A 26,708-nucleotide genomic window follows, 5' to 3' on the forward strand; every position below is an offset into this window, starting at 1 on the left:
AAAAAAAAAAAAAAGAAGAAGAAGCAACAAGCTACAACAAGCAACAAGCCAAACAAGCTACAAGCCAAAAACTAGCCAATAAGTTACTCACAAGCCAATTAAGCCAAAAACAAGCCCAATTTCTGCGTGTTTGCCATGTCTGATCCCCACTCCCTCCTAGAGACCCTCCAAGGCAGCCCTTGGCATGAAGATGGGTGGGCCCAGAGTAGTAAGTACAGTGCACCATACTCAAGGGTAACATGGCAGGTATGACTGCTAAGATAGCAAAAATTTGTCCTGGGGATTTCAGCTGTCCCTTAGCTCCCCTTCTAACATGTCCGATGTAGCCAAGGGCAGAATCTAATCCTAAAAGGACAAAGTAGTTCAACACACAAAAGAAAATATTCCCTCTCACACACACACTCAGCCTTCCCATGCAAGCTATAATAAAGGGGGAATATAATTGAAAGGGTAATATAAAAATAAAACTATTCACCTGTCTCATTGCAGTCAAAAATCCTTGCGGGTTAAAGAACCCTGTCATCCAGAAGCAATTTGGTCGGCCCTCAAATATCCAGCAGTAAAACTGATGGTTTCTTTCCAGAAGTTCAGTAAACCAGAAACCTAGTGTGCTGGAAGCCCAAGACCCCTAGAAACAGGTATAAAAGAGGTGTTTTTTAGGGGAGGGGGATGTTTAGAACTTTCAAGATTTTGTAATCACAGCAATGCCAATTAATTTATCATATCAAGGAAAATATCTCAAAGTATTAGGGACATATTATTACAAGACTATTGAAATATTAAGTTTGGAATTATCAACCTCAGGCTGAAATTTTGGCCCTACTAAAGATAATGATACAACTCCAATTGACTTCAGTAGGGCCAGAATTTCTCCCTATATCCATTATTATAGACAGGATTAGTAGCACCACCTGAGGCTATGGTGGCCAGACATTTCCCATTGTAAGACCCCATTTCAGTTGATTATAACTTTGTCAAACTAATTGTTTGGGATGAACGTTTCCATGCTAGATGTCTCTCACAGGCTGAATTTTTTTCTTTGAACTTTCAGTCCAAACGGATTGGCTGTTCTGAGACCTAGTGTAGGGGATTTTTTATTTTATTTTTTACTTATGTTAAAATTCTGTCACCTCTTTTTGAACAATAGCAACATACCCATTCTTCGGGGCAAGGACTTGAAATTTGGCAGATGGGTGGACCTCATGTAAGGTATATGCCTTCTGCAGTCCCCAGGAAAATCTGCCCAAATTTGGCCAAGCTATATGCCCTTGAAAATGCAGTTCCCCTGAGAGTATCACAGAGTATAGGAGCACCTCCAACTCCCAGGGTAGGGGAAAAGGCCTACCTCAGTTTCCCCTGACCACCTTCTAGTTCCAGCACATGATGCCAGAAGCCCAACCACCTTTCTGGGTAACAGCCTTCGCTTGCTGCTAATTAGTCCAGTATCTCAAAGGGTAGCAGTCTGTGTTGCAATGATTAAATCTCACATTTCCAACCCTGCTAATGATGCATGATGGGGAGGTAGTTGCATGTAAAATAATTGGTTTTGCCTTTATCTTTTTAAGAAAAGGCTTTAGGAAATTACATAAAACAAATAGTATTTAGGTTGCAAAGTAAACAACTCAAAAGTTATTAAATGCCAGCAATAAGGGGTGCCCAATTAACCTCAGTTGGACCCCTTTCCATATTTAAAACAATACCTAACTAGTGCCTTTTATCCATAGATGTCAAAGCACTGCATTTTTCTATAAACCTGTCTAGAAATCATATGCTCATACATTAAGCTGATTTCATGTCACTTACAGAATAGACAGTTGTCTTGGGAACTAAAAGACTGAATTTTCAGACTTAAAAAGGCTCTGTCTCAATAAAATCTTATGCAGTGATAATACAGAGCATTTTCCATCTTCAAAGATCTATACCAAGCACCTCTATAGCAGAGAGAGATGAAGAGAAGCTAAGTTATTTGACAGAGGGAGCCAGTGTCAGGCTGGGATTAGAACTCAGGCTCTGCTTCTCCATCTTATGCTCAGACTACTCCACAGACAATTAAAGATGGAATCATAATGCATTAAGTTAATTCCACAATCACATCTGTTTTTTCCACAGGTCCTCTGCCCCTTTCAGTGTCCAGGATGGATGCGCACAATGAGGAATGAATAAGGTTGCACGGGCAACCTTAGTTCTGGCACTTACTGAGGTGGCAAAGCCAAACACTCAGTAACATCCATTTAGCATAGTTTTTTAACATAATATTTTAAGGAGGCTTTGGCAGTGATTCATTAATGCTGACTTCAGTTTTGAACTTAAAGCAATGATTCAACCTCCTCTGCATGAAAAATATGTTTCCCAAGACTAAAGCACATACTTTTGAGGTACAGAATGAATTTTCTGACAACTCTGAAGTAAAAATGGGCCATAAGAAATTATGCATCCAGTATCAGATTTTTACCCCAATAAATCTCAGTAACAGAACACCATTCCTTAGAGTCCCTGCATAGTTAAAACTCATTGAAATTCTGCGTATAGGCTACTTTTCTTTTCTTTTGTTTCTTTATGAATTTAAACTCATTCTCCCTTTGATCTTCTTCGTAAGTGTATTTTTCTCTTTCAGCAGAAACCTTAACTCTGCCCTGCCATAGCACTATGCAAAACCCATACAATTAGGATTAATCTATTTTAGTGTTTGTGAATTCAGAAACTGATTTTTCAAGACACATTTTCCCCTTCATAGGGTCACTACAGGAAAGAATTAAGGGTGCCTTATCTGTACATTTCCATACCTTAATATGTTTGGATTTCTTTTCAATTCCGCCTTAATTCTAAATTTCCTAGGATTATGATGCTCAGTTCTTGGAAGATGACAACATACCTGTAATGCAGTTCACCCTAAATATCTGATATGTGGCCTCAAACTTAACTACATTTTCATGTAGTGGGTGTCAGCTTCTATAAAAGTTCTTCTTAATCCCAGGCAATTAATGGTCAGTTTATGCCCTGAACCATGAGGGTTCACTATCTCTATAAGTTTTGTCCTACATTTTCAAGAATGAACACATGCCTCTCAAGAAACATTTTAAAAAGCCCAATTTTCAGGAAGTGCTCAATGCCCACCCTCTGGAAATCAGTCCTCTTTAAAAAGAACGAGTACTTGTGGCACGTTAGAGACTAACAAATTCATTTGGCCATAAGCTTTTGTGGCCTAAAACCCACTTCATCAGATGCATGCAGTGGAAGATACAGTAGGAAGATATATATACACAGAGAACATGAAAAAATGGGTGTTGCCATACCAACTCTAACAAGACTAATCAATTAAGGTGGGCTATCATCAGCAGGAGAAAACAAATTTGTAGTGATAATCAGGATGGCCCATTTCAAACAGTTGACAAGAAGGTGTGAGCAACAGTAGCGGAAAAATTAGCATGGGGAAATAGTTTTTACTTTGTGTAATGACCCATCCACCCCCAGTCTTTATTCAAGGCTTGAATTTTTTCATGTTCTCTCTCTGTGTGTGTGTATATCTATATCTATATATCTTCTTATTGTATTTTCCACTACATGCATCTGTGACGGTCCATGCCCCTAGGGTCAGGGCCGTGTGGCCTATCTGTCAGAGTGTATGAAGCAGCCCTTCAGAACAGGGCAGAGGGGCCTAGAGGCCAGAGCCTACAAAGCATTGGGACGCCCCTTATGGGGTTGGGCAGCCCCAGTAGGGGGGCCCGGGCCCACCCGACTCCACCGGGCCCCGACCCAGGGCCCTAATAGTGGCATAGCGGCTTGCCACTGACTCAGCTTGGGGGGTCCTACCGAAACACGCTGAGTTTCCCCGGGTGGGAGGTACCACTAAGTCACCCTCCCTGGGTCACTTCCTACCAGAGTCTGTGTTGGGGTTTCCCATAAGATGTTGGGTCCTCTGTGTTCGGCAGGACCAGTCGTCTCCAGGGGTTCCTCTAGTCGCCGGGGTGCAGGCAGGCCGTGAACAGCTTCAATTCCCAGTGCCGTCAGAGGCTGTGGCTGGCCCTCCGCAGGAGCTTCCCAGGCAAGTCCTTCCCCTGCGACCTCCAGCCCAGAATGAGCTGGTCTCCCTCCCTTTATACTATTAGAGCACTTGGAGCATGCCCAGTTTTGCCAGGGAGGTGGGACTTCGCTGTCAATACCATGGGCTTAACTCTGTCTGGGCTAGTGCAGGGTAAGCAGACCCCGTCACAGCATCTGATGAAGTGGGTTTTAGCCCACAAAAGCTTATGTCCAAATAAATTTGTTAGTCTCTAAGGTGCCACAAGTACTCCTCATTTTTTTTGCTGATACAGACTAACACAGCTACCACTCTGAAACCAGTCCTCTTTAAGTTGTCCCAAAAGGTATGTCTACACTGCAATTAAAAACTGAAGCTGGGCCATATCAACTGACTACTGTGTCAACTGATCGACTGTCTCATCCTAGCATAGGTAACTGTAGATGATGTCATCCAAATAATTACTACTTTGAGTCTCACAAAGAATTTGGCATCATTAATAACCTAATAGTAGTAATGAGTTCCACAAGTTATGCATTGCATAGAAAGTTATTTCCTTTTATCACTGTTAGCTATTGGCTTTCAGTTTCATTTAATATCTTCTCGTTCATATAGTACGAGAATCAATGAAGTACTTGATTTACCTTCTCTAAACCATTCACTATTTTAAACAAATGCACCTATTTCTACAACATTGCCTTGCTTTTGTAAATGTGTGTCCCATATATAACCATGCAATGTTTGGTTTATTTTATGTGTTTAGTAACATACAATGATTGTCATAGTAAACGTATCTGAACAAACCCCAGTCCAGGCAATTTATGCATGTCATTAAGCGTTTGCAGGATTGAGGTTACAGAGGTTTCATTAAATTTTTGTAGAAAAACTAAATAAATGTTAAATACAAAAAATTAAGACGTGTTTATCAAAGGATTTAATCAAGAAGGCTTATAAACTGTCACAATTCAGCTCATTAGTGACTACATGCATATTGTAACCAAAGCTCGTTATTTTTAAAAAAGCTAAACTAACTTTAGAAAAAATAAACCCAGTGGACTAAATTCTACTCTCAATTATATGCAGGCAGTCTCACTAAAATCCATAAGGTTGTAGAGGTATACAAATGAGAGACGAATAAATTAAGCTACTTAAAGAGACAAATTCTGCTTCTGATCACTTTTCAGAATGTGGCTAAGGCTTCAAATTTGGTTGTCTAATGAAGAAATTCACTTGACCCTACATTTGAGCTGAGGCCTGTTTCTCTCAAGTAGTTTCAAATGAATATTGCTGCTGATGTCATGGTCTTAATGGCATTGCTCAGCATTTGGCTAGTTCCCTCTCCCGCTTTGGACTATTAAGCCAGGATCTCATTTTTATTCTCTTGCTTTTAGTGTCTGATTATTACTTGGTAGTATGTTTACTTTTGTCCTAGATTTGAAGTTACATCACTCCCACCACCAGTCTGACAATGAATCAGAATAGAGACTGCTGTAATTTTTTTTTCAAGTCAATCTTTAGACATTATGGATAATGCCCATATGGATTGAAATCTAGCTCTAAATACTGTTAGTCAAGTCCAGCTATTGAGAGCTCACTGTAACTGTGTCCACAGGTAGTATTTTTTTCTTGGTCTCCCTTCGAGCCAATAGACATCAGCCAGATAGGACTAGAAAGCATCTGCATTCATCCATATCTGCATCAATACCACACAGGCACGTTTTGATTAAGTTAATTCCAGCTCAGCTTCTACCACCACAGCACTACAGGACAATGGATAACATTTACATCAAGAGCAATACATTCTGAAATGCAAGTGGGCTGCTGTTTATATGTTTGAAAAAGAGTCATTTGTATTTGGCAGTATTTAACTTTAAAGGGAATCGCTGATATATGTCAGTATCCTTTCCCATCACAAAGGTGATTAAGCCCATTATAAGAAAACACGTGTCTCCAACTTTGAAGGATTATTCCGAAGTTCAAGACAGGTAACTCAAGCTACCTCAGCCCTTATGTTCCAGCTATGTCACAGTCAAATTTTTTTTTTATCATTGCTGTTGGTGCTTTGGTGTCACTGTCAACAAAATGCACATAGTGAATAATTCCAAAGTACCTCAGAGGCCTCAAAAACATAAGCAAGAAGCTGATATTGCTATCTTTGCAGGGGGGGAAGGAATTTAAGGATAATCTCTATCATCAATAGATTGGCATCAGTTTGAATAATAAAAACACTGAACATGGTTAAGTTCCGGAACACCAAGCTCAAGGATGCACTGCACAACAACATGAGTATCATCTTGGCTTCATGCTGTTATGCTCAGGGTTGGCTGAAATCTTGTGGAAGCTGGTAGGCATGACTGCTACCCTGCATCCAGGATAAATTCTGGAAAGCTATTAAGTTCCTTTCTGGAAAGAGACAGCTGAAACAATAGGAGCCATCACCCAAACAAAATCCATATGCAATGCTAGTCAGAAACCTGAGCTATGTGGGTGGAGGTGTTTCACTGGGAGCTCAGTGTGTTGTTACTGAGTACAGTAACTCCTCACTTAAAGTCGTCCCGGTTAACATTGTTTTGTTGTTATGTTGCTGATCAACTACAGAACATGCTCGTTTCAAGTTGTGCAATGCTCCCTTATAACTTTGTTTGGCAGCCGCCTGCTTTGTCCACTACTTGCAGAAATAGCAGCCCATTGGAGCAAGCTGGTGGGGGCTTGGAACCAGGGTGGGCCAGCAGCCCCTCTATCAGCTCCCCCATCAGCTCCCCGCTCCCCTAAATTCCCTGTGCGGCAGCTGCCCAGCAGGCTAGCAATTGCCGGGCAGTTCAGCTGTCCCTCCCCCCACTGCTGCATGCTGCTCCTGCCCTCTGCCTCAACTTGCTGATCTACTTAAAAAGGCAGTGTACTTAGAGTGAGGTCAGCGTATTTAAAGGGGCAATGCGCGTCTCTCTCTCTCACACATGGTGTGTGTCTCTGTCTCTCTCTGTCCCTCCCTCCATTTGTGCTGCCTTGTAGAGTGTGAGGCTACATTAACAATAATGTGTTAACCCTTGAGGGCTCAGCCAAGTGCTAGTTCATCATTTAGCAGTAAGGCATTCTCTGGCAAATATCCCACCCTCTGACTTCACCACCTCAACCAAGCTTCACAATCATCATTGCAGTGTACAGTATTCAATTGTGTGTGTGTGTGTGTGTGTGTGTGTATATAGTCTTTTGTCTGGTGAAAAAGAAACTGTCTCCTGTTTTGTTTCTACTGTTATCAAGGAAACATGAGTATATCTACATTCTTTGTAAACAAACAAAACTGCATCGATGAAACACCTGACTCCAATATCCATTTCTGGTCCTAACTGAAACAACTCTCAAGACCCAAATATTAGATAACCACCTGGATCAAAATACAATGAGATGTTCACATGCTGTGCAGGCAAATTATCTGATGTATCATCTAATTTTAGGCAAGCTAATCAGCTATTTGCCCGGATATCGTTTGTATTTGCCCTGGGCTTCTAGACAATAAGATAAAAAGGACACACACTGATTTTCTTAATGGATCCAGAATTTAAACTCAAATTAACAGATTTATAAATTCTCAGAAAATGCATTCTGTACCCAAAAAGTGCTGTCATGATACATGGTATTTTTCATACCTAAAAGGATTAATCTCTGCTTTAAATATAAAATGGAACTCAATCTTACCTTCTACAGTTTACCTAATACTTCAGAAAAAATATTTCTTCGCTGGCCAACTAGGTATGAGAAGTTTTAGACAAAAAGGACTTTTTAAAGTAAGTCAGAAAGAGGGCAAAGAAAGGGGGATATATGATCAGATTCTGCCCTATTTTACACCCTGTACAATACCATAACTCCACTCTTCGGCTATAAGCTCTCTCTCAAATTTGATAATGCAGTCACAACCATGACTTCATATTATCATTGAGATCTAGCACTTCATTTCAAGGTTATATTTTCAAAAAGGGGTTGAACAAAATACATTAACCCTTTTGAAATTAAAGTATATTAATATATCGGATATTAATGATGATTAATAATCTGAGTATGTAATTTTTTTAGTCTTTAAAATGTAACATTGACAGAGGACTCTAAACAGTTTAACACCTGCCTTTTCCCAACGGGTAGGAATTCTTGCATCATACATGCAATCCAAAGCATCCCTCAGATTTACACTCATGATGATGGTCCCATCAATGGCAAGTTTGAGATCAGTCAGAGTGCTTCGCACTAAGGTGATAACCTTCTGCATTCTGTCTACCTCCTGTCTCAAGAAGATGTTCATAGGCTGGAACGGTCCCATCTTCTGCAGCCTTTCCTTTACCTGTCAAGAGAAAGCCAAACAAAAGCAGATTCTTATAGATAAATCAAGAGAAAGTTCACTTTATGGCAAAGTTAGATACCAATACATGGAAAGATCAGATCGTTTTCATTAGACGGTTATAAGTAAGGGCAATCAGCTAGGTAGGTATTGTCACCCCTGACCCAAGCAGTAGCAGATCACAAGGCCCTTGTTGGTCAGCTCTCCATTGGAAGAGATATCAGTGACGCGGAGTCCAGGAATATTCCTGCCATAACTTATGTACACTCTACACTCCAGCCCTGAAATAGAAGGCATCACGGCAACTTGTATACAATTCCCACTTTCAGAAATCTCAGCCTGAATACCAATGCCCCGGTCCCAGGGAGCAACTATGCACCAAAACCTGACTCTAGTTTGAGAACTTAAGGAAGAGATCAAACTCCCGTGCTGCTTTCCACAAAAACTGTACCCTTCTACTTTAATAGTATTGTTGTGGGTTGGATTAAACCTTGTTGTTAAGTTTGAGCATAGCTTCTGTCTTTCACTCAGGGTAAACATAAAGAAGAGGCTGAAACAGTAGCATGAACACCCAAAACATAGGCACATGGTAGTGCTAAAGTAGAGAGAGACAGAGAGAGACAGAGAGAGAGAGAGAAGCTGCTAGGAAGCCAAGTAGACCATAACAGAAGCACTGGTAACTTGATCCTGGGAGGCAGCTAAGCGAGGAAACTTGTTGGACATGCATGCTGGCTAGAAAGGCAGATTTGGAACAGTGAGCAAAAGAACTGTCTCCTGCTTTTTTTTTTTTCTTTCTTTCTGTGTTCAGGGAAAGAAGACTCAATGTATCATCTTTGCAAATAAACAATATTGCATCAAAGAAAATACCTGATTCTATCACTATTTTCTCTGTCTATGGAGAAACAAGACACAGGGCCACAAAGTTTGACCAGCCACTTGGGTCAAAGGAGATCACACTATTAATCTCATATTCTAATAAAAATAAGTTCTACAAAGTTATCATGAAAAGATGCAGAAGCCAAAATGAGAAATCAGCATGAAGAGTGCAAATTTAATTAATTTTTTTAACTTCATTTTACATCCTCTGTGGTGGTGGTTATAACATAGTTAAGGAAAATTGTTTTTAAATGAACCTGATAATGACCCTTCAGGGCAGTGTGCACATCCTGATAAGATTCACCTCCTGAGTCCTAATTTCACCTCCCATTGATGAGGCAGCTTTGAGCACAGCTTCTATCTTTCATTCAGGGTAAAAGTAAAGAAGCGGCTGAAACAGTAGCATGAACACCCAACACATAGGCATACGGTAGTGCTAAAGTAGAAGCTGACCAAAGAACATCAGGAAGAACAGCAGCTCTGGCAAAGATGAGTTCTCCAATGCCCAACAGAGGGAGTGAAGGTGTTATCAGAGGAAGGGGTACTGCACTTGTCCACACTGTTCCTTTAAACCCTGCTCAGCCTCTCAAGCTTATTGGGCTGATAATAAGGGTCAGATTTGTGAGATGTCTAGTTTGACACCTTGTGGAAAAATTGGAAAGAGTCCAGCGGAGGGCAACAAAAATGATTAGGGGTCTGGAGCGCATGACTTATGAGGAGAGGCTGAGGGAACTGGGATTGTTTAGTGTGCAGAAGAGAAGAATGAGGGGGGATTTGATAGCTGCTTTCAACTACCTGAAAGGGGGTTCCAAAGAGGATTGATCGAGACTGTTCTCAGTGGTACCTGATGTCAGAACAAGGAGTAATGGTCTCAAGTTGCAGTTGGGGAGGTTTAGGTTAGATATTAGGAAAAACTTTTTCACTAGGAGGGTGGTGAAGCACTGGAATGGGTTACCTAGGGAGGTGGTGGAATCTCCTTCCTTAGAGGTTTTTAAGGTCAGGCTTGACAAAGCCCTGGCTGGGATGATTTAGTTGGGAATTGGTCCTGCTTTGAGCAGGGGGTTGGACTAGATGACCTCCTGAGGTCCCTTCCAACCCTGATATTCTATGATATTCTTTAGCTTCCTGAGAAAGATTACAAGAGACAAGGCTTTGTAAACTCACTAGTTCAGCAATTTAACCATTTGGGTCTATGTGGCAACACAGGGCTTTTTAAGGTTACTGGCTAAGTACTCCTCCTACCTTGCTAGGATGAGTGTCAGCCCTCTCTGAAGTTAGTGGTTGAGCACCTCTAGCTTTTGGGCTTGTGTGAAAGCTTAAAAACTTGTGAAACCTCAGCCTAAGCACTACAAACTTGCTGGCGGGGATAACAAAAGGCACAAGTCTTGTGAGCTCAAAAGTGCTGCTCTGATTGGATATCAAGTCTCAAGCTTCAGAAAAGTTTCCTAACTTATCTTCTACGGCTTGCTGGGGTGATAGTGCTCAGGCTTCTGTGAGGTCATTAGCTCAGAAATTTCAATGTGCTGAGCTCATGCCAAGACACAGACCTGTGGGAGGTCACTGGCTCAGCAGTTCAAATTAGAACAGGTGGCTCCTCATTTCAGGGCCGGCTCCAGGCACCAGCAGAGGAAGCACGTGCCTGGGGCGGCACATGCTAAGGGACGGCATTCCGTCCATTCTTAGGGCGGCACAGTCCGGTTATTTTTTTTTCCTTCGGCAGGTTCAGGCGGCAGTCCGAGCCGCTTTTTTTTTTCGGTTGGGGCAGCAAAAATGGTAGAGACGGCCCTGCCTCATTTCTGTTGGGTTTGTCATCACTGGTGTTAACTACTGTGACATGACGCTTACATCATACCTGATGGAACACAGCACAAGTAAGATAACGAACAAGGGAATAACTGTATTTGAAAAGAGCTGAGCCAAAGCCAGACAAACAAGAGTGTGAACACATGGACATGTTCACTGACTGTGCCAGGGCGGGGCAAGTGGGGCAATTTGCCCCGGGCCCCACAGGGGCCCCCACGAGAATATAGTATTATATAGTATTGCAACTTTTTTTTATGGAAGGGGCCCCCGAAATTGCTTTGCCCCAGGCCCCCTGAAGCCTCTGGGCAGCCCTGGACTGTGCAGCTTGTGCATCTAGCCACATGCCACTATGGTCCTGTCTGTTCACTCTCCCCTCCTAAACTCTCCATTCTGTTTCCCCTGGATGCTAGCTAGGGGAGGGTAAGTCAGTGGCAGTGTTTCCTCTGCACAATGTGGGAAAGTGTCTATTGCAACTATAACTGAAACCAAACTCACCGCAATTGGGCTACTAAGCATTGTTGCTGAGTCAGTAGTTAACTTCACTGGGTTTGAACCAGTGAAGGCAAGATGAAAAGGTTCCACGCACACACACACACACACACACACACAAACACACACACATTTATTTCACTCTCTCACACCCACATCCACATCATTGTCAATCCCGGGAGCCATTCACTCCATTGTAAAGAAACACTGTAATATATGAAAACAAATTACAACTATCTGCAGTTTCTATGCTGAACTGCAAAGTAACAAAATTTAGGAATTTTAATTTACAAACAGAGCACAAGTTCTATCTAGTTTAGCTGACGAAAACTGCTGACCTCCCGCAGTGTAAACGGAAAATCAACAAGTGGTTTAATTTTTAGCAAAGCAATAATGCCCATCAGTACAATTTTAGCAACTTCACTATGAACATTTACATCCCATTCAGACTTCCTCAGTATATATTTTTAAAGCATTTGTCAGTGTAAATGGATTCACTAAAACTTTTAAAGAAGATTATATGGGACTTTTCTGTGTTTTTCTGCACATACATAAGGCAAGACAGAGCAGATGTCATTGACAGGATTTCATTAACTCACTTCAAACGGTGCATAATCATCAGGAAGCTTCTCCAACATATCATCAGCCAATCTAGCTACCACCGCCTCTCTAGTCTCGCCTCCTCCACTGGAACTGTCTTTAGGTTGAATACTGAGGATGGTATCCAACACATCCTTGGCAAGCTTGCTTTGGTAAGTGATATCAGCATTGGGATGCAGCCCAAATACCTCAGGAGTGTCATAAGCGGGCAGGCTCTAGATGATCAAACACAAAGAATTGTAATTGGAGGTAAAATTCACAAATGCCAGCTGTAAAAAAGCCAGAGGAATAAAAGCAGTTACTACCCTATAAAATAAAAAAAGCTTTATTTTCCTAATTTTGGCATCCTGTGATGCTCAATTAGCAGTCTTCGATGCAAAGAATCCAGTGCTTCCTAAAACCTAGCACTGAAACACAAACCCTGCTGACTGTAACCACTTAGAGCAGTGTTTCCCAAACTTGGGACACCACTTGTGTAGGGAAAGCCCCTGGCGGGCCGGGCCGGTTTGTTTACCTGCCACATCTGCAGGTCCGGCCGATCGCGGCTCCGACTGGCCGCGGTTCACTGCTCCAGGCCAATGGGAGCTGCTGGAAGCGGCACTGGCCGAGGGATGTACTGGCCGCCGCTTCCAGCAGCTCCCATTGGCCTGGAGCAGCAAACCGCAGCCAGTGGGAGCCGCAATCGGCCAGACCTGCAGACGAGCCAGGTAAACAAACCGGCCCATCCCACCAGGGGCTTTCCCTAAACAAGCAGCGTCCCAAGTTTGGGAAACGCTGCCTTCGGGTATGTCTACACTACCCGCCGGATCAGCGGGCAGCGATCGATCCAGCGGGGGTCGATTTATAGCATCTAGTCTAGATGTGATAAATTGATCCCTGAGCGCTCTCCTGTCGACTCCTGTACTCCAGCTCGGCGAGACACGCAGGCAGAGTCGATGGGGGAGCGGCAGCAGTCAATTCACCGTGGTGAAGACACCACAGTAAGTCAATCTAAGTACGTCAACTTCAGCTACATTATTCACGTAGCTGAAGTTGTGTAACTTAGATCGATCCCCCCTCCAGTGTAGACCAGGCCTTAGTATGCAATTTCCCCCTATGTTTGAGTAGTCATTTTCCACTTCAGACTCCCCTAACATTTCCTGTGCGGTAGGGCCAAGAGCCTGGACTCCCATTCTCTATTTCTCCTTTGATAATGGTCTCTCTAGATGGTACTTCTCTCAAGGGAGTTAAAAGGAAAAATAAAGTGTAGAGCTACTGGAACAGCATTATAACTCCTTCACTAACAGATATTTAGGCAAGTATGCAGACAGGAGAAAAATCTGTTTAACAGACTGAAACTAAAGGAAGATGCTGAAGGGTAGAAAGAACTTGGATGAGTGTTTATTAGTATTGTTTTCATTTGGTAAGAGCTTGGTACTGTACAAACCTGTATGTACTGAAGGTACTGATCCACTGTGGTACATTTGGGTATGCTGTACCCTTTGTAAAAGCAGAAGTCTTGACTGAATATGTTTTCACTGAACCAGACTTTAGCAAATGTGTTCAGCAGTCTTTTGTCATAGTCATCAGTCACTCGACCTCCATACTGGATCTCGCCTACCATGTAGCGAACAGTATTCCAGGAGACACCCTAAAACAACATACAAACATTAATTGTGGCTAAACCTCCCTGAATTTCATGCAGAGCTCTGTTGACATCTTCATGTGTCTGTATACATACAGTATTGTATATAGGCCCAGATCATCTGACCCTCTTGAGGGTGAAAGTGATTTTACACCACCCTTGTGTTCCCCTGATCTTGAGGTCTGCTCAATCCTCACACAATTTACAGCGGCTTAAGTCAGTGGTTCTCAAAGCCGGTCCGCCGCTTGTTCAGGGAAAGCCCCTGCCGGGCCGGGCTGGTTTGTTTACCTGCCGTGTCCGCAAGTTCGGCTGATCGCGGCTCCCACTGGCCGTGGTTCACCGCTCCAGGCCAATGGGGGCTGAGGGAAGGGCAGCCAGCACATCCCTCGGCCTACGCCGCTTCCCGCAGCCCCCATTGGCCTGGAGTGGCGAACCGCGGCCAGTGGGAGCTGCGATTGGCTGAACCTGCGGACGCAGCAGGTAAACAAACTGGCCCGGCCTGCCAGGGGCTTTCCCTGAACAAGCAGTGGACCGGCTTTGAGAGCCACTGGCTTAAGTAACAAGGGGCTCTTTTGGCAGCTGGGATACCTGTGGTACAGCTTCGCGCCAACCATGCCCTCAAATGCCATTTACAATGGAGATGGCAATGAGCTTTGCCAGAGAAGCAACTATGGTTCACTACACTGTTTTGGATTCTCCCATCCAGAGACATCTTCAGGAGGCTAGTTAAGCCAGTTTTACAGTCCCCTTTTGCTGCCAGAGTGTCACAGAAGGGCCACAGAAGCATGGAATAGCTGGTCAGTAGTAATATGCTTTCTGCTTAGGTCGTTTAAACAAAATCCACCACCATTGCAGTGCAGAAATAATTAGAATTATCTTTGTAGACTCCTAACTGCTGCTCTGATGTCCCACTGTATTTGGTTTTTAGGCAGGGGATGCATTGGGGTTCAGAAAATTCATCAGCATCTTTAACTTTCACAAAATTAGTACCAACAAATTTCAAATAATATTTTCCTAAATTTGATACTCTCCTCACAGATACACATGTACAGCTTGCCATCCAACCCATTCCCCAAAACTGGTGTGGGCATGAGAAGCACTGATTTATGAAGACAGGGTCAAAAAGCAAGTACTAATTCCATTAAATCACAAATAATTGAAATATATAATTAAAACATTTGTTATAAAACAGAACATCATTCTGAAATACAAAAAACAACTTTTAGCCATTTAACGCTATCTCACAATAAAAATAAACTCTATGTCATGGTGTGTTTTGCTTTATTAATTTCGATGGAATATAGGTGTCCAAAAAGTCAAAGGTGATAGCATAACCCAGTCATTGTCTAACATCAAGCAGTCTTAAACAAGCTTCAGTGTTTGGTATACAGAGACCTCAGCTGGCTTAGTACTTTGGCAAACAAACCATTAGAAATCTTTTTAACCCTTTAAATATGTAGAAAAGAAAGGAAAAAAGACAGTTAAAGCATTTGCTATGTAAAGTATTAAATAAGGTTTTCATTTTAACAACATCCCTTGGTCCTTTAAGCTACAGAAAGTTTTTAAAAGGACAAAACCCCTTATTTGACAGTCCTTTAGATGGTATTAAAGATGGTAATAACTGTCCTATTTGGGGAAAACAGAAGTTAGCTAAGATAGCCTGGATCTCTTATTGCGGCTGCTAAAGTTTGATCCCTTTTTCTTGAAGACAAAACAAGACAAGCACACGCAAAAGGGAAAAGAAAAGAATAGCAAAATAAATCAGTTTCTATCTTTGGTGTTGACTCTCACTTGCAACCTCACTGCTGGAAAAACACAGGTATCACACTTGGTCTTATCAGCCATTCTGAGACCTGACAAACTTACACCAGCATCAGGTTGCTTTGGGCATTGCTTTTAGCTGTCTCTCTGCTCACAGGCTTGCAGCAGTGTTGTAAAATATATAGTCTTAGCCAGCTAAGCCAGACTCTTTTCAGACAGAAGGCAATAGGAGAGAAATAGGAAAGAGAAGAATTAAGGTGGGGAAGGAAAAGGGTGCACCAGGAGGGGGTGAAAAAGTCTCACATCCCCAGTGGTGTTTGGGGTTTAGCTAGAGCCAACAGTGTAATCTGGAAAAAGAACAGGAGTACTTGTGGCACCTTAGAGACTAACAAATTTATTAGAGCATAAGCTTTAAGAAGTGGGCTGTAGCCCATGAAAGCTTATGCTCTAATAAATTTGTTAGTCTCTAAGGTGCCACAAGTACTCCTGTTCTTTTTGCGGATACAAACTAACACGGCTGCTACTCTGAAAAGTGTAATCTGGGTCTCTCATTCTGGCTCGGTCTGGTCAGGACATCTCAGGATTAGGATGACAAAGGCCCAAGAGTGTCATGGTGGACTCTGGGGTTCCAGGAGATAAAGGGGATGGAAGCCATAATGATAACGCTCGCTCCTTCCTGTTTGTCAGCCTTTCAGTCAGCCATAGTCTGCTAATTTCCTGCCCCCCTACGAAGTCTTTCTGAGGACCCCAAAAGGAGAGCAATGGGTGGAATAGCCCTTCCCCTCATTACTTTGTCCACCAATTACATCTATTTTCCAACACACCAATTTTGAGTCACTGATTTCTGGTCCCACACTTTCCTTCTTTAGCAAATACGATCTCAACACAGTCCTTTTTGTTTGGACTAATTCAGTCTGTTTCCCCTGTGCACTTTCCCCCCAACACCAACATTTGTTGTTATAGGTTATTTTAACATTTTGTGAATTGTTAGTCACTTTCTACAGTTAGGTTTGCAACTGGGACAAGCCTACTAGGCTTCAAATATTGCTGCAGTTTACAGCTCCCCTTTTTTTGCATAATTATATATATTTTTTTGGACTAATAAAAAAGTAACCACCACAAACATAACTAGAAAACATACACATGGTTAAAAATGGATTTAAAAAGTTACCCCCCACTGAGCAGTTGCATTTGTATCTCAACATATGTAGACAAGTGTTTTCAATGCTGTGGGCACTCAATATATCTAGAGTTAAAGGAACAAGCTTTTTAAAATCTAGCATTCATGTTTGTATTTCAGTTGTTTGGGACCATCCATAATATTCCAGTTACCCAAACTATTGAATTAAGTACCTTCTTGATGTCAATGTCATCTAAATGATTCTGGATGAACTGCACAGTAGCATTAAAGTCAGCCTGGTTAAACTCATAGGGGATGTTCCAACCTAGTGGTCCAAATTTGCGTCTTTCTTGAACTGTGGAGTGCAGGAAACCAACAGCGTATAACATTGGTTTCCATTGCACCATGTTACTGACATCCAGGAGATCTTGGTTCACACCTGTTGGAAAAAAGTGGACATCACAAGCCATAAGCTACCAGCATTTTAGTTTCAGTGTGATCCATTACTAAAATACCTCTCCTGGTGGTACTTAGTTAGCTTTGAATCTCTCCAGAGATGCATTTACTATATCACAAAGCACTCTAGTCTGGAGAAAGTATGCTCTTTTTAGGTAGCACAAGTTAGCATAAAGTTCAGAAATATAAATGAACATGTTACAGTGCACATCTGGTGCATTTATCGTATCAACAAGCCCTTTGAGGACAGGAGATACAGCTTTTTAGTTCCCAGAAAATCACATAAAAATCATTGCTCTAGCATGATAAAATCAGCATATGGCCTTTCATCATAAAAAGTGCAAGGGTGTTCAATTATTAAATGATGTGTTAAAAAGCATTTTAAGCAAGACACTGGAGGTTATAATTTGTGGAAAAAATATTCCTGTTTTTATATCAGATGAGTTCAGCAACTCTCCAATTTCTCTCGATTTTCTTTTCATCTGGCTTCATCTTAGGGCCAAGTTGTGCCGTGGAATCCACATGCACAACTCTTGTTGTTATCAGCTTCAACGGATAAGGTCTGCAGGCAGTGTCCAACATTTCATTCTGATTCTACCAAGAACTGCAACATGATCACACGGTAACATAGGTGGGGCTGGAAGGAAGGACCTATTTAATTGTGTACCACTACAAATTATATTTTATTCCCTGTTGATTTTTTTCACTCACCACCATATGTTCTCTTCAGACCAGCTTTGAGCCCCTGTGGAGGTTCATTGGTGAATTTAATGGACATTTGAAGAAGGGTAATGGGGAACTGCCGGTGAACCTCAGTGGTCATCCACAAGCGAAAGTTCTCATGGACAGTCTCAGTTTCTATAATAGTGTCCATCAGCTCATCCAAAAAGTCAAGCCCCAGGTGGCAGTTCTGAAGAAGTGCCCATCCTCCCTAGTGCAACAGAAGAGAACAAGATGTGATATGCATTTGTGTGGTATTTAAATTTATTTGCAAACTGAAAACACTAAATGACATTTTATTTATCATTACAATTAGAAATGTATCAAACAATTCTAATTTACAGCATGGTAATCAAATGTGTCCAACAGCTCATGTGCAGCAAGGTGGGAAGAATTTAAGTAACATATTCCTCCACATTCCAGTTCTAAGCTTGTCAACTCTGCACCAAGTCCTCATCAATTCAAATTAGTGCCTTTCAGAACTTTATATTTTCCCATGTAAAACTCAAGAACTGGCAGCCAGTTCACATGCTAATTGTACAACTAAGATATAAGAACATAAGAACGGCCATACTGGGTCAGACCAAAGGCCCATCTAGCCCAGTATCCTGTCTACTGACAGCAGCCAATGTCAGATGTCCCAGAGGAATGAACAGAACAGGTAATCATCAATTGATCCATTCTCTGTCGCTCATTCCCTGGCTAGGGACACTATCCCTGCCCATTCTGGCTAATAGCCATTGATGGAGTAACAAAGTATTTCCCATCTGCAAGAAAATGCTAATGACAGCCCATGCTGTCTGACAAGAATGGCAAATTTACCACTTGCAGATGTGTGGGATGACCCTTTGAGTGTCCTTTTTATACTCCTCCTCAAAACAAGGCCTACTTAATCCTCCATCATGTACCCTTGATTCTCAACTTTGATGGTTATGAGTCTTGACCTGTCCATGATTCCAATCAGTGGATCCATTGAACCTGCTGTCCTCCATTAAGTAGAAGTTTTGTTTCCTTTTCACTACAATAAAAGTGTTCCTGAAGACCACTGGGATAGAAGTGCTAAATCAGTGAGCTCGGAAATACATACCTTGACATGCTAACCAGCCCACATATTACAGACACTATGATGATGGTATCCTAGTGACCTGATCAACCCAGCAAGATGGAGATGCTAAATAGGGGTTAAAACAAAATAGACTGTATGGGACCACAGCTCCTCCCTCCACACACACCCCTTCTGGATTTGGGAGAGTTCTGTTACCTCTTGTTCTGCCTCAGGTAAATGAGGCTTCATTAAGTGAGAAACTCAAGTGGAAGCAACAGGAGGACTTGCATCTGACTAAAGAGTTGATAGGACTCAATACCTTCACATCATTAGCTGGAGCACCATCCGCACCAGATGGGTGAATTGTACAAAAGCAGAGAACCCCCTATTTCCTTTTATCTACAGGAATTTTTGTCCCCCCGACTCCTCCAGTTCTCCTTCTTCAGGGAAAATGAGATCTTGCTACCAAATTCTCCATTCCCTACCCAAAACCCAGAAGGGAAACAATTACCTAGTTAGTTCCCTCTCTCTCAATGCTCAGAAGAGTAAGCGTATGGATGGGATAGACTTTTGGGGAGTACAAAGGGTGTTTACTCACCCTTTGCTGACTATGGGTGTGGGAGAGGGACGCTGACTCCTTGCAGATACATTTATTTCCCCATTCGCAATCTCTTCCTTATGACATTTCCCATTACCAGGCTATAATGTCACTTCACTACATAATGATAAATTATCACCAGAAGGCAGCCTCCTAATTTTATGTATTTTACAATGCAGGGGGCAAGGTGGCAGCTATCACTCACTGCTTCCAAATACAGCACAAAGAGCTGAAAGCCTCTGAGCTGGGCTCAGCTGTCCATACATTTAGGAAACAAGTGTCAGTTTAACTCATTGCTCTCCTCTTCAGCTGAAGTAGTAAGATTATAATGATTTCACTGCCACCATAAAATGGATTGCTATTGTGCAAAGAATATGTATTATTTTCCCCCTTTGAATTGGATTGCAGTCCTATTACACATGAGCACTTTCAATTGCTAATTTGTATTAATAAAAACCTTGTTCTCTTTCCTCCCCAGACTGCTTACAGATAACTTCCATTCTATGAGTATTTATATTAAAAAGCATTGTATTAAGTCCAAAGTAGACTGCGAAGAGTTACAGGGGAATCTCACCAAACCAGGTGACTGGGCAACAAAATGGCAGATACAATTCAACGTTGATAAGTGCAAAGTAATGCACGTTGGGAAAAATAATCCCAACTACACATATATAATGACAGATTCTAAATTAGCTGTTACCGTTCAAGAAGGAGATCTCAGAGTAATTGTGGATAGTTGTCTGAAAACTATAGCTCAATGTGCAGCAGATTCAAAAAGGCTAATATAATCATAGGAACCATTAGGAAAGGGATAGAAAATAAAACAGAAAATATATAGCTACTATATAAATCTATGGTGTGCCCACACCTTGAATACTGTGTTCGGTTCTGGTCTTCCCATTTCAAAAGGGATATAGTGGAACTGGAAAAAGGTTCAGTGAAGGGCAATACAAGATGATCAAGGGTATGGAACAGCTTCCATATGAGGAGAGATTAAAACAATAGGGCTGTTCATCTTAAAGAGATGACTAAGGGAGGGAAGAGGTCTATAAAATCATGAATGGTATGGAAAAAGTGCATAGAAAAAGTGTTATTTATCATTTCCCACAATACAAAAACCAGGGGCCAGCCAATACAATTAACAGGCAGCAGGTTTAATACAAACATGAGAAGTACTTTTTCACATAACACAAAATTAACCTTAGAACTCATTGCCACGGGATGCTGTGATAGCCAAAAGTATAATTGGGTTTTAAAAAGAACTAGATAAATTCCTGGAGGATAAATCCATCTATGCTTTTGTGCCCCCCCCCCTTTTTTTAAGCCACAATGAAGTAGTAATCAAAATAAGTGGTATTATTTGGAAGATGAGTTACAGAGGCTCCAAGCTATTTAGGACAAACTCCATTGCAGTTTTTGAAGCTGTAAGGCAAACATATAAATGGAGAACAAATTAAGTCTCTTTCAAACTTATATGCTTATTAGCCAAGATGGTCAGAGGGTGAACCTGGTTGCCAGAATGAGAAGATGGGGTGGATCTCTCCATAACTGCCCTGTTCTGTACATTCTCCCTGAATCTCTGGTATTGGCTACTGTCAGAGACAGAAAACTGAGCTACATGGACCACTAGTGTGACACACTATAGCAGTTCTTATGTTATGTATTTGTTTTTCCACAGAAAATCACAAATATGTAATGTGCTCTCTATAAGAGACATGAAATTTGGAAGTCCTCTCAATGTTTACACATTGTGCCAATATTTGTCAACAAGATAGTAAAATAAATTTAAAAGCATCATATGAAATGCCTCTGTACTAGTAGTTAATAATCATTAAGTCAGATCATGAAGTTGGCATGTCATAATCAGTTATGGAATTCCCATTAGTCACATGCATTTTCACTGACTGGCTTTCATTGATAGTCTACCATTGTATGACGCAGGCCTATTGTTTTGGAATTCAAGTTACTTTTATAAAACAATTAGATCTACATGCATCAACAGTATCAGAACGCTTTGTTTCTATTCAGGGTTATAACACATTACATGTTGTAACCACGCAGTGACAAGACAACAACGATTCAGGTTTTGCCTTACATGTGCCATGGTCTGCTGTAGAAGTTTACGAGCATGGACTTCTTGTCCCTGACCCATGGAAACATAACGTGTCTCTGTCTTCAGTCTTTTCCCCAGAGCAATGATTGAGTCGGTAGGATCAGAACCCATAGAAAGAAAGCAGATGAGAGGAGTACGTGGATCTGATTCTTCCCATGTCTTCTCCAAGTCCAAGATGACTCCTTCTGCATATTTTTCCCCCATGGTATCCATGATATACTTCCTGGCCTATATTAAAAAGTTCAACCACATCTATTATAGTCATTCAAATGTTGCTTTCTATAAACTGAGGCTGCAAGTTATATATAAACTACTCACCAAATTTAACACTACATTTTATCCTATAGAAACAGTCTATGTAAGATGGTCAACATATAACCACCATATGCAATGTTGTGGCCTATTAACAGTTGACAAGATGATTTAAAATCAGATCGCCATAGGAGGAAGATATCACGCTTTCGTGCCTTCCCCCCTTTTTTTTAAGCCACAATGAAGTAGTAATCAAAACAAGTGGTATTATTTGGAAGATGAGTTACAGAGACTCTACGCTATTTAGGACAAACTCCATTTCAGTTTTTGAAGCTGTAAGGCAAATATATAAATGGAGAACAAATTAAGGCCCTTTCAAACTAGACTGAAGTGATCTCTGCTCTATCGCTGCTCTGGCAGTTGAGTTCTGAATTTACAGTAGCTACCAGTTTAATGTACAAGAAAAAGGACCAATAAGTAATGAGTCAGTTCTCAGAGACAAAGGCATTCAAGACTAGAACTGGCTAAACTTCAGTTTCATGAGACATTTCATTTTGTTCTGAAGTATAACAAAACCAAGTTTTTCACAATCTCTCACAAACTGGAAATCCATTTTAGGATTTGGAAACACTAACATATGAGCAAGAACAATGATCAGCACTTCAGAGGAGTCATGGACTTGGAAGTCATGGCTTAGTGGTCATGGAAGAGCAGGTGGCTAGTGCTTAAGATCAACTGGCAGCTAGAAAGAAGGAACATGGGAAATGATTTCTTCAGGTTATAGACCTGAGCCAATAAAGAGGGAGGACAAAATCCCTTGAATTATGTAAAAGTTAGTGGGTAATTAACTAAATGATCTCTTATTTAGTTTCCACAGTTGAAACTAAAAAGGAGTCAGTCACTGAGCACTGTAGAGAAGAAGCAAAGTAGACATGAAACTAACTGTAAGGAAGCCTCCAAAGACAGACCCTTCAGAAGTGAAAATAATAAGCTTTTGAAAACTGTTACTCTCAAGTAAATTTGTATTTATTCTCTAAAGCCAAGTACTGTATAATCAAAACAAGATAAGCGAGATTCACCATGAATAGGGCATTCCTGTTTTTGTGAGAGGAATAATCTGGACCAGGTTAAGCTCTGGCATTGAAATCAGTCCCCTAACTTCAATAGAAGTTGTATCCATGTACACCAGAACTGAATATTTACATCTATCAAAAGTCCAGAGAGGATTGCAATGCCAATAATTAAGTTCTGTGAAACAATATATGCAATTTAACAGTAATAATATCATCCTAGAGTTTAATTCCAGCCTTCTACATCTCAGTATGGATAAAATCTCTACAGTTTCTTGGGTAGGTGAGGCAGTAAATAACTGAAAGGATCCTAAGTGGTAGGCAGAGTACTGAAATTTCCTCTGAGAGACAAAGGAAAGTCAATGGGCAAATTAAAACCTCAGAGAGAAGGAAGAGGAAATCCAAGCAAACAATAATAAAACTAGAGCAGCCACATCTGAGCAATTATACAAAATCCAGAGAAGTTAAAGTTAAAGAAGTTCTACCTCAAAAAAAAAAAAAGTCTAGCTTCTGAGCAAGAATGTAAGACAGAATACTATTAAGTTCATTTGCTTAGTACAGTAAGGAATCTGTAGTCACAGCCTTATCTGTTAGAGCTGATTTTGCATTTCAAGATTGTACATATTGCTTTTCTTGAAAAGCTTTCATCATGGACTAAAATTTAAGACAAGATATACACATACATATGCACACAGGTGTACAAACTTTTTTTTTATAACACACAGAGACAGAGAGAGAGAGAGAGAGAGAGAGAGATGTAGGTAACAGAACAAGTTTAATGTTAGGCAGAAAACTACTTGTGGGATCCAGTATAAGTGGGAAAGCTGACCTCACATTTGATTCTCTGGTAGTGTAGATCAATAACCAGAAACAAATTAATTTAGCATAACACAAATAGGAGGTTATCAATACGCTATGGACATAAGATATCACTATGATATTCTGCTTAGAATAACCTGTAGGCAGAGGTTAAAAGAAAATCAAGTCTTGAACAGGTCTGTCAACTCACCAACAATGAGCAGGTGAGAGTTGTGTCTTCCTCTGCTCACTGTCAAACTAGCGGATTCCTCAAGAAACTGTCTCACAAGGGCCTATGCCCACTGGGCTTTGAGAGTGGGTGGGAAGGGGTTGCAGTTTCACCACAAAACTTAGTATCATTGGTCCAGATACTGACACCATTTCTCTGTTAATATGAACTCACTCATTCTGGGCCAATGCCACCTTGCTTTGCAGCACCCACAGGGTGGGATGTGGCCAGGGGAAAGAGAGTCTTTCCAGAATTGTTGTTTTTTGCTGTAGCATTTCCAGGATATCCAAATATTTACATATTTTCCACTTGAAGCATATAGTTCCTGTATTTCTCTTCTCATTTTCCATGGAAACAGTTGGACAAAAACTACTTATCTGGTGCAATTCTGCACAGTATGAAATGAGGATGTGCTCAAACCAAATAGCAAAAAAAAAAAAAAGTCTTAAATGATCTGATTCTCACATAGTTTAACTCAGTAGCATGAAGAAAAGACAAGGCAGAACATGTAAAGTTAAATAAGCAGAATGGTGTTTAAATAATGTTTTTCAAAGTTTTGGAAGAGATTTCAGCTAAACTTTAAGGTGGCGATGAAATTCCAGCTAGGATTTCTGTTACCATATTAATGAGGCCAGCAAGCAAGTTTCTATTTCACTTACAAGGCAATGTGGACTGAGCACAGTAACTCCTGAGTTTAAGTTTCGACTCTATGGGAGAGTCAATTTTTCCATCCACAAAGTGGAATCATCACACAAAGGGATCACCCCTGCGATAGCTATATGAATTAGTATAGGTCTGTAAAGCACTTTGAAAAAATCCCAAGGGCTGTTTAAGTAACAAGGATTATTAGAAGATAGTAACATTTTACATACATAGCACTAAAACTCTGGTGCTATATTGCAGGGATCGGCAACCTTTGGCATGCGGACCATCACGGAAATTCGCTGGTGGGCCGGGATAGTTTGTTTACCTGCAGCGTCCGCAGGTTCGGCTGATCGCAGCTCCCGCTGGCCGCGGTTCGCCGTTCTAGGCCAATGGGGGCTGCGAGAAGTGGCGTGGGCCAAGGGATGTGCTAGCCGCCACTTCCCGCAGCCCCCATTGGCCTGGAACGGCGAACCACAGCCAGTGGGAGCTGCGATCAGCCGAACCTGCGGACACTGCAGATAAACAAACCATCCCGGCCCGCCAGCGGATTTCCCTGACGGGCTGCATGCCAAAGGTTGCCAATCCCTGCTATATTGTATATTTGATAAAATATATTCAAACTTAATTAAGCAATTCCTACAGGAAGTTATTACATCTGAAGGAGCAGACAAAATATGCCTACGGGTTAATGTACCTGAGCTATGGTTCTATCAGGACACCAGGATCTAATAAGGAGGAGACGTCTGAAGCAGTCCAGAGATTGATCATAGCCACTGGGAACAAGTTCTTCCTCTGGATTCTCCTTATCAAACCAGATTTTCCATTGTTTCTCTGTTCTTGAAATCTGTACACATAAGGCAGAGAACCGCATCTCACAATATAGAAGGAGTCACACTGCAACACACAAACTCCAAAACTTTCAGTGAAGGTCAGACATTAGAGGCATACCCATGTTTATTTATTAATCTTTGTTTATATAGGGTTACTGTGGATATTAGAGAAAACAAATTTTTAGACGGAGTCCAAAAAAAGGACTATACATTGATGCCCTCAACCAAACGGCTATACTAAATATTCACCAGAAAGTGTTGGGAGGGGCAGTCAAAACGGAGCACTCTAGGGATGCAGGAAAGCTTGCATCCCCGTGGGAACAGAGTTAAGGTTGTGTTATGTAGTGGAGGAGAATTGGGAAAATGTTATGGGGCGTATGTGTTTGTGAATGGAGGACAGAAAATATGTATTACTAAGTGGCCTCTCTTCATTTAGTTGCTTTCCTGAGTTCTTTCGTGGGCATAGTGTGTGTAATAGCCTTAGTTGTTTCATAGCCTAATTTTGTATATTAATTTCATTTCATTGTTCACAGATGACTAAGGACATGGACAAATACTTAATGATCATCTGTTGCTCGGTGCCTCTTAATTTATAGGACTCTTTGGAGAAACTGCTACTTACTTGGTCCAAAACATCTGAGAATTGTCTAAGCTTACTGAGTTCCACCAAGTTCAGCCAAGTCATATCCAGGATCCATTTAGATGGTTTAGGAGGACAAGCTTTAAGGTCCAGAGAAGCACCACCTGTGAGGGGTAAGGCTATAATTAGAGCCTGTTTTAAAAATAGAGTTTTCCAGAAAAGCAATATTTTGGAAAACCTCATCTAAATATTGAGACCATATTCCATGCACTTCTGTAGTAGATGAAAGCTCTAAAATTTTTTCCAAAAGTCTGTTCTCTATTTAATTTCATCAGAAAAAACTTTAAATTTGTATGAACAAATTTTGAGAATTGAAAACATGAGGCATTTCAACCAAATCTAGTGTTTTACACACACACACACACACACACACACACACACACACACACACACACACTTCTGAAAAAAAGATTTTTGAACATGCGAGAGCCCTGTCAAAATTGAAACTTAGTTTCATTGAAGTGACAAATCTTAGTTTACACAAGTTATTTAAAAAAAAAAAAGCTGGCCTTTTAATTTTTACTTTTTTTGTGTAGAAAACTAGTACAGAAAAAGCTAAATTATTCAAAGCTCAATTATCCAAAGGTCATTTGTCTCCCCTGAAGTTCACTTCAATCTAGATTAGGATGGAGGAAGGAGATCTACCTGAATCACTGACTTCTTGAAGAGAAATGGATAAGGAGAAACTATGTTG

The 26,708-nt window shown here is 41.1% G+C and overlaps 1 protein-coding gene across 1 annotated transcript in view; it reads right to left on the reverse strand.

The window, feature by feature from the left end:
* DNAH5 (dynein axonemal heavy chain 5) overlaps positions 1–26,708 on the reverse strand; it is a 215,721-nt gene that overhangs the window by 21,441 nt on the left and 167,572 nt on the right. Inside the window, exons 67-75 of the mRNA XM_026659120.1 lie at positions 25,997–26,118; positions 25,239–25,388; positions 21,533–21,778; positions 17,786–18,005; positions 16,852–17,057; positions 13,540–13,743; positions 12,113–12,328; positions 8,136–8,348; positions 476–628 (exon numbers count right to left, since the gene is read on the reverse strand). Coding sequence (XP_026514905.1) covers positions 476–628; positions 8,136–8,348; positions 12,113–12,328; positions 13,540–13,743; positions 16,852–17,057; positions 17,786–18,005; positions 21,533–21,778; positions 25,239–25,388; positions 25,997–26,118 — 1,730 coding nt within the window. The remainder of the gene's footprint in view (positions 1–475; positions 629–8,135; positions 8,349–12,112; positions 12,329–13,539; positions 13,744–16,851; positions 17,058–17,785; positions 18,006–21,532; positions 21,779–25,238; positions 25,389–25,996; positions 26,119–26,708) is intronic.

This window comes from Terrapene carolina, unplaced genomic scaffold (genome assembly GCF_002925995.2).
Source record: "Terrapene carolina triunguis isolate 2854851 unplaced genomic scaffold, T_m_triunguis-2.0 Scaffold580, whole genome shotgun sequence".
Lineage (NCBI taxonomy): Eukaryota > Metazoa > Chordata > Testudines > Emydidae > Terrapene > Terrapene triunguis.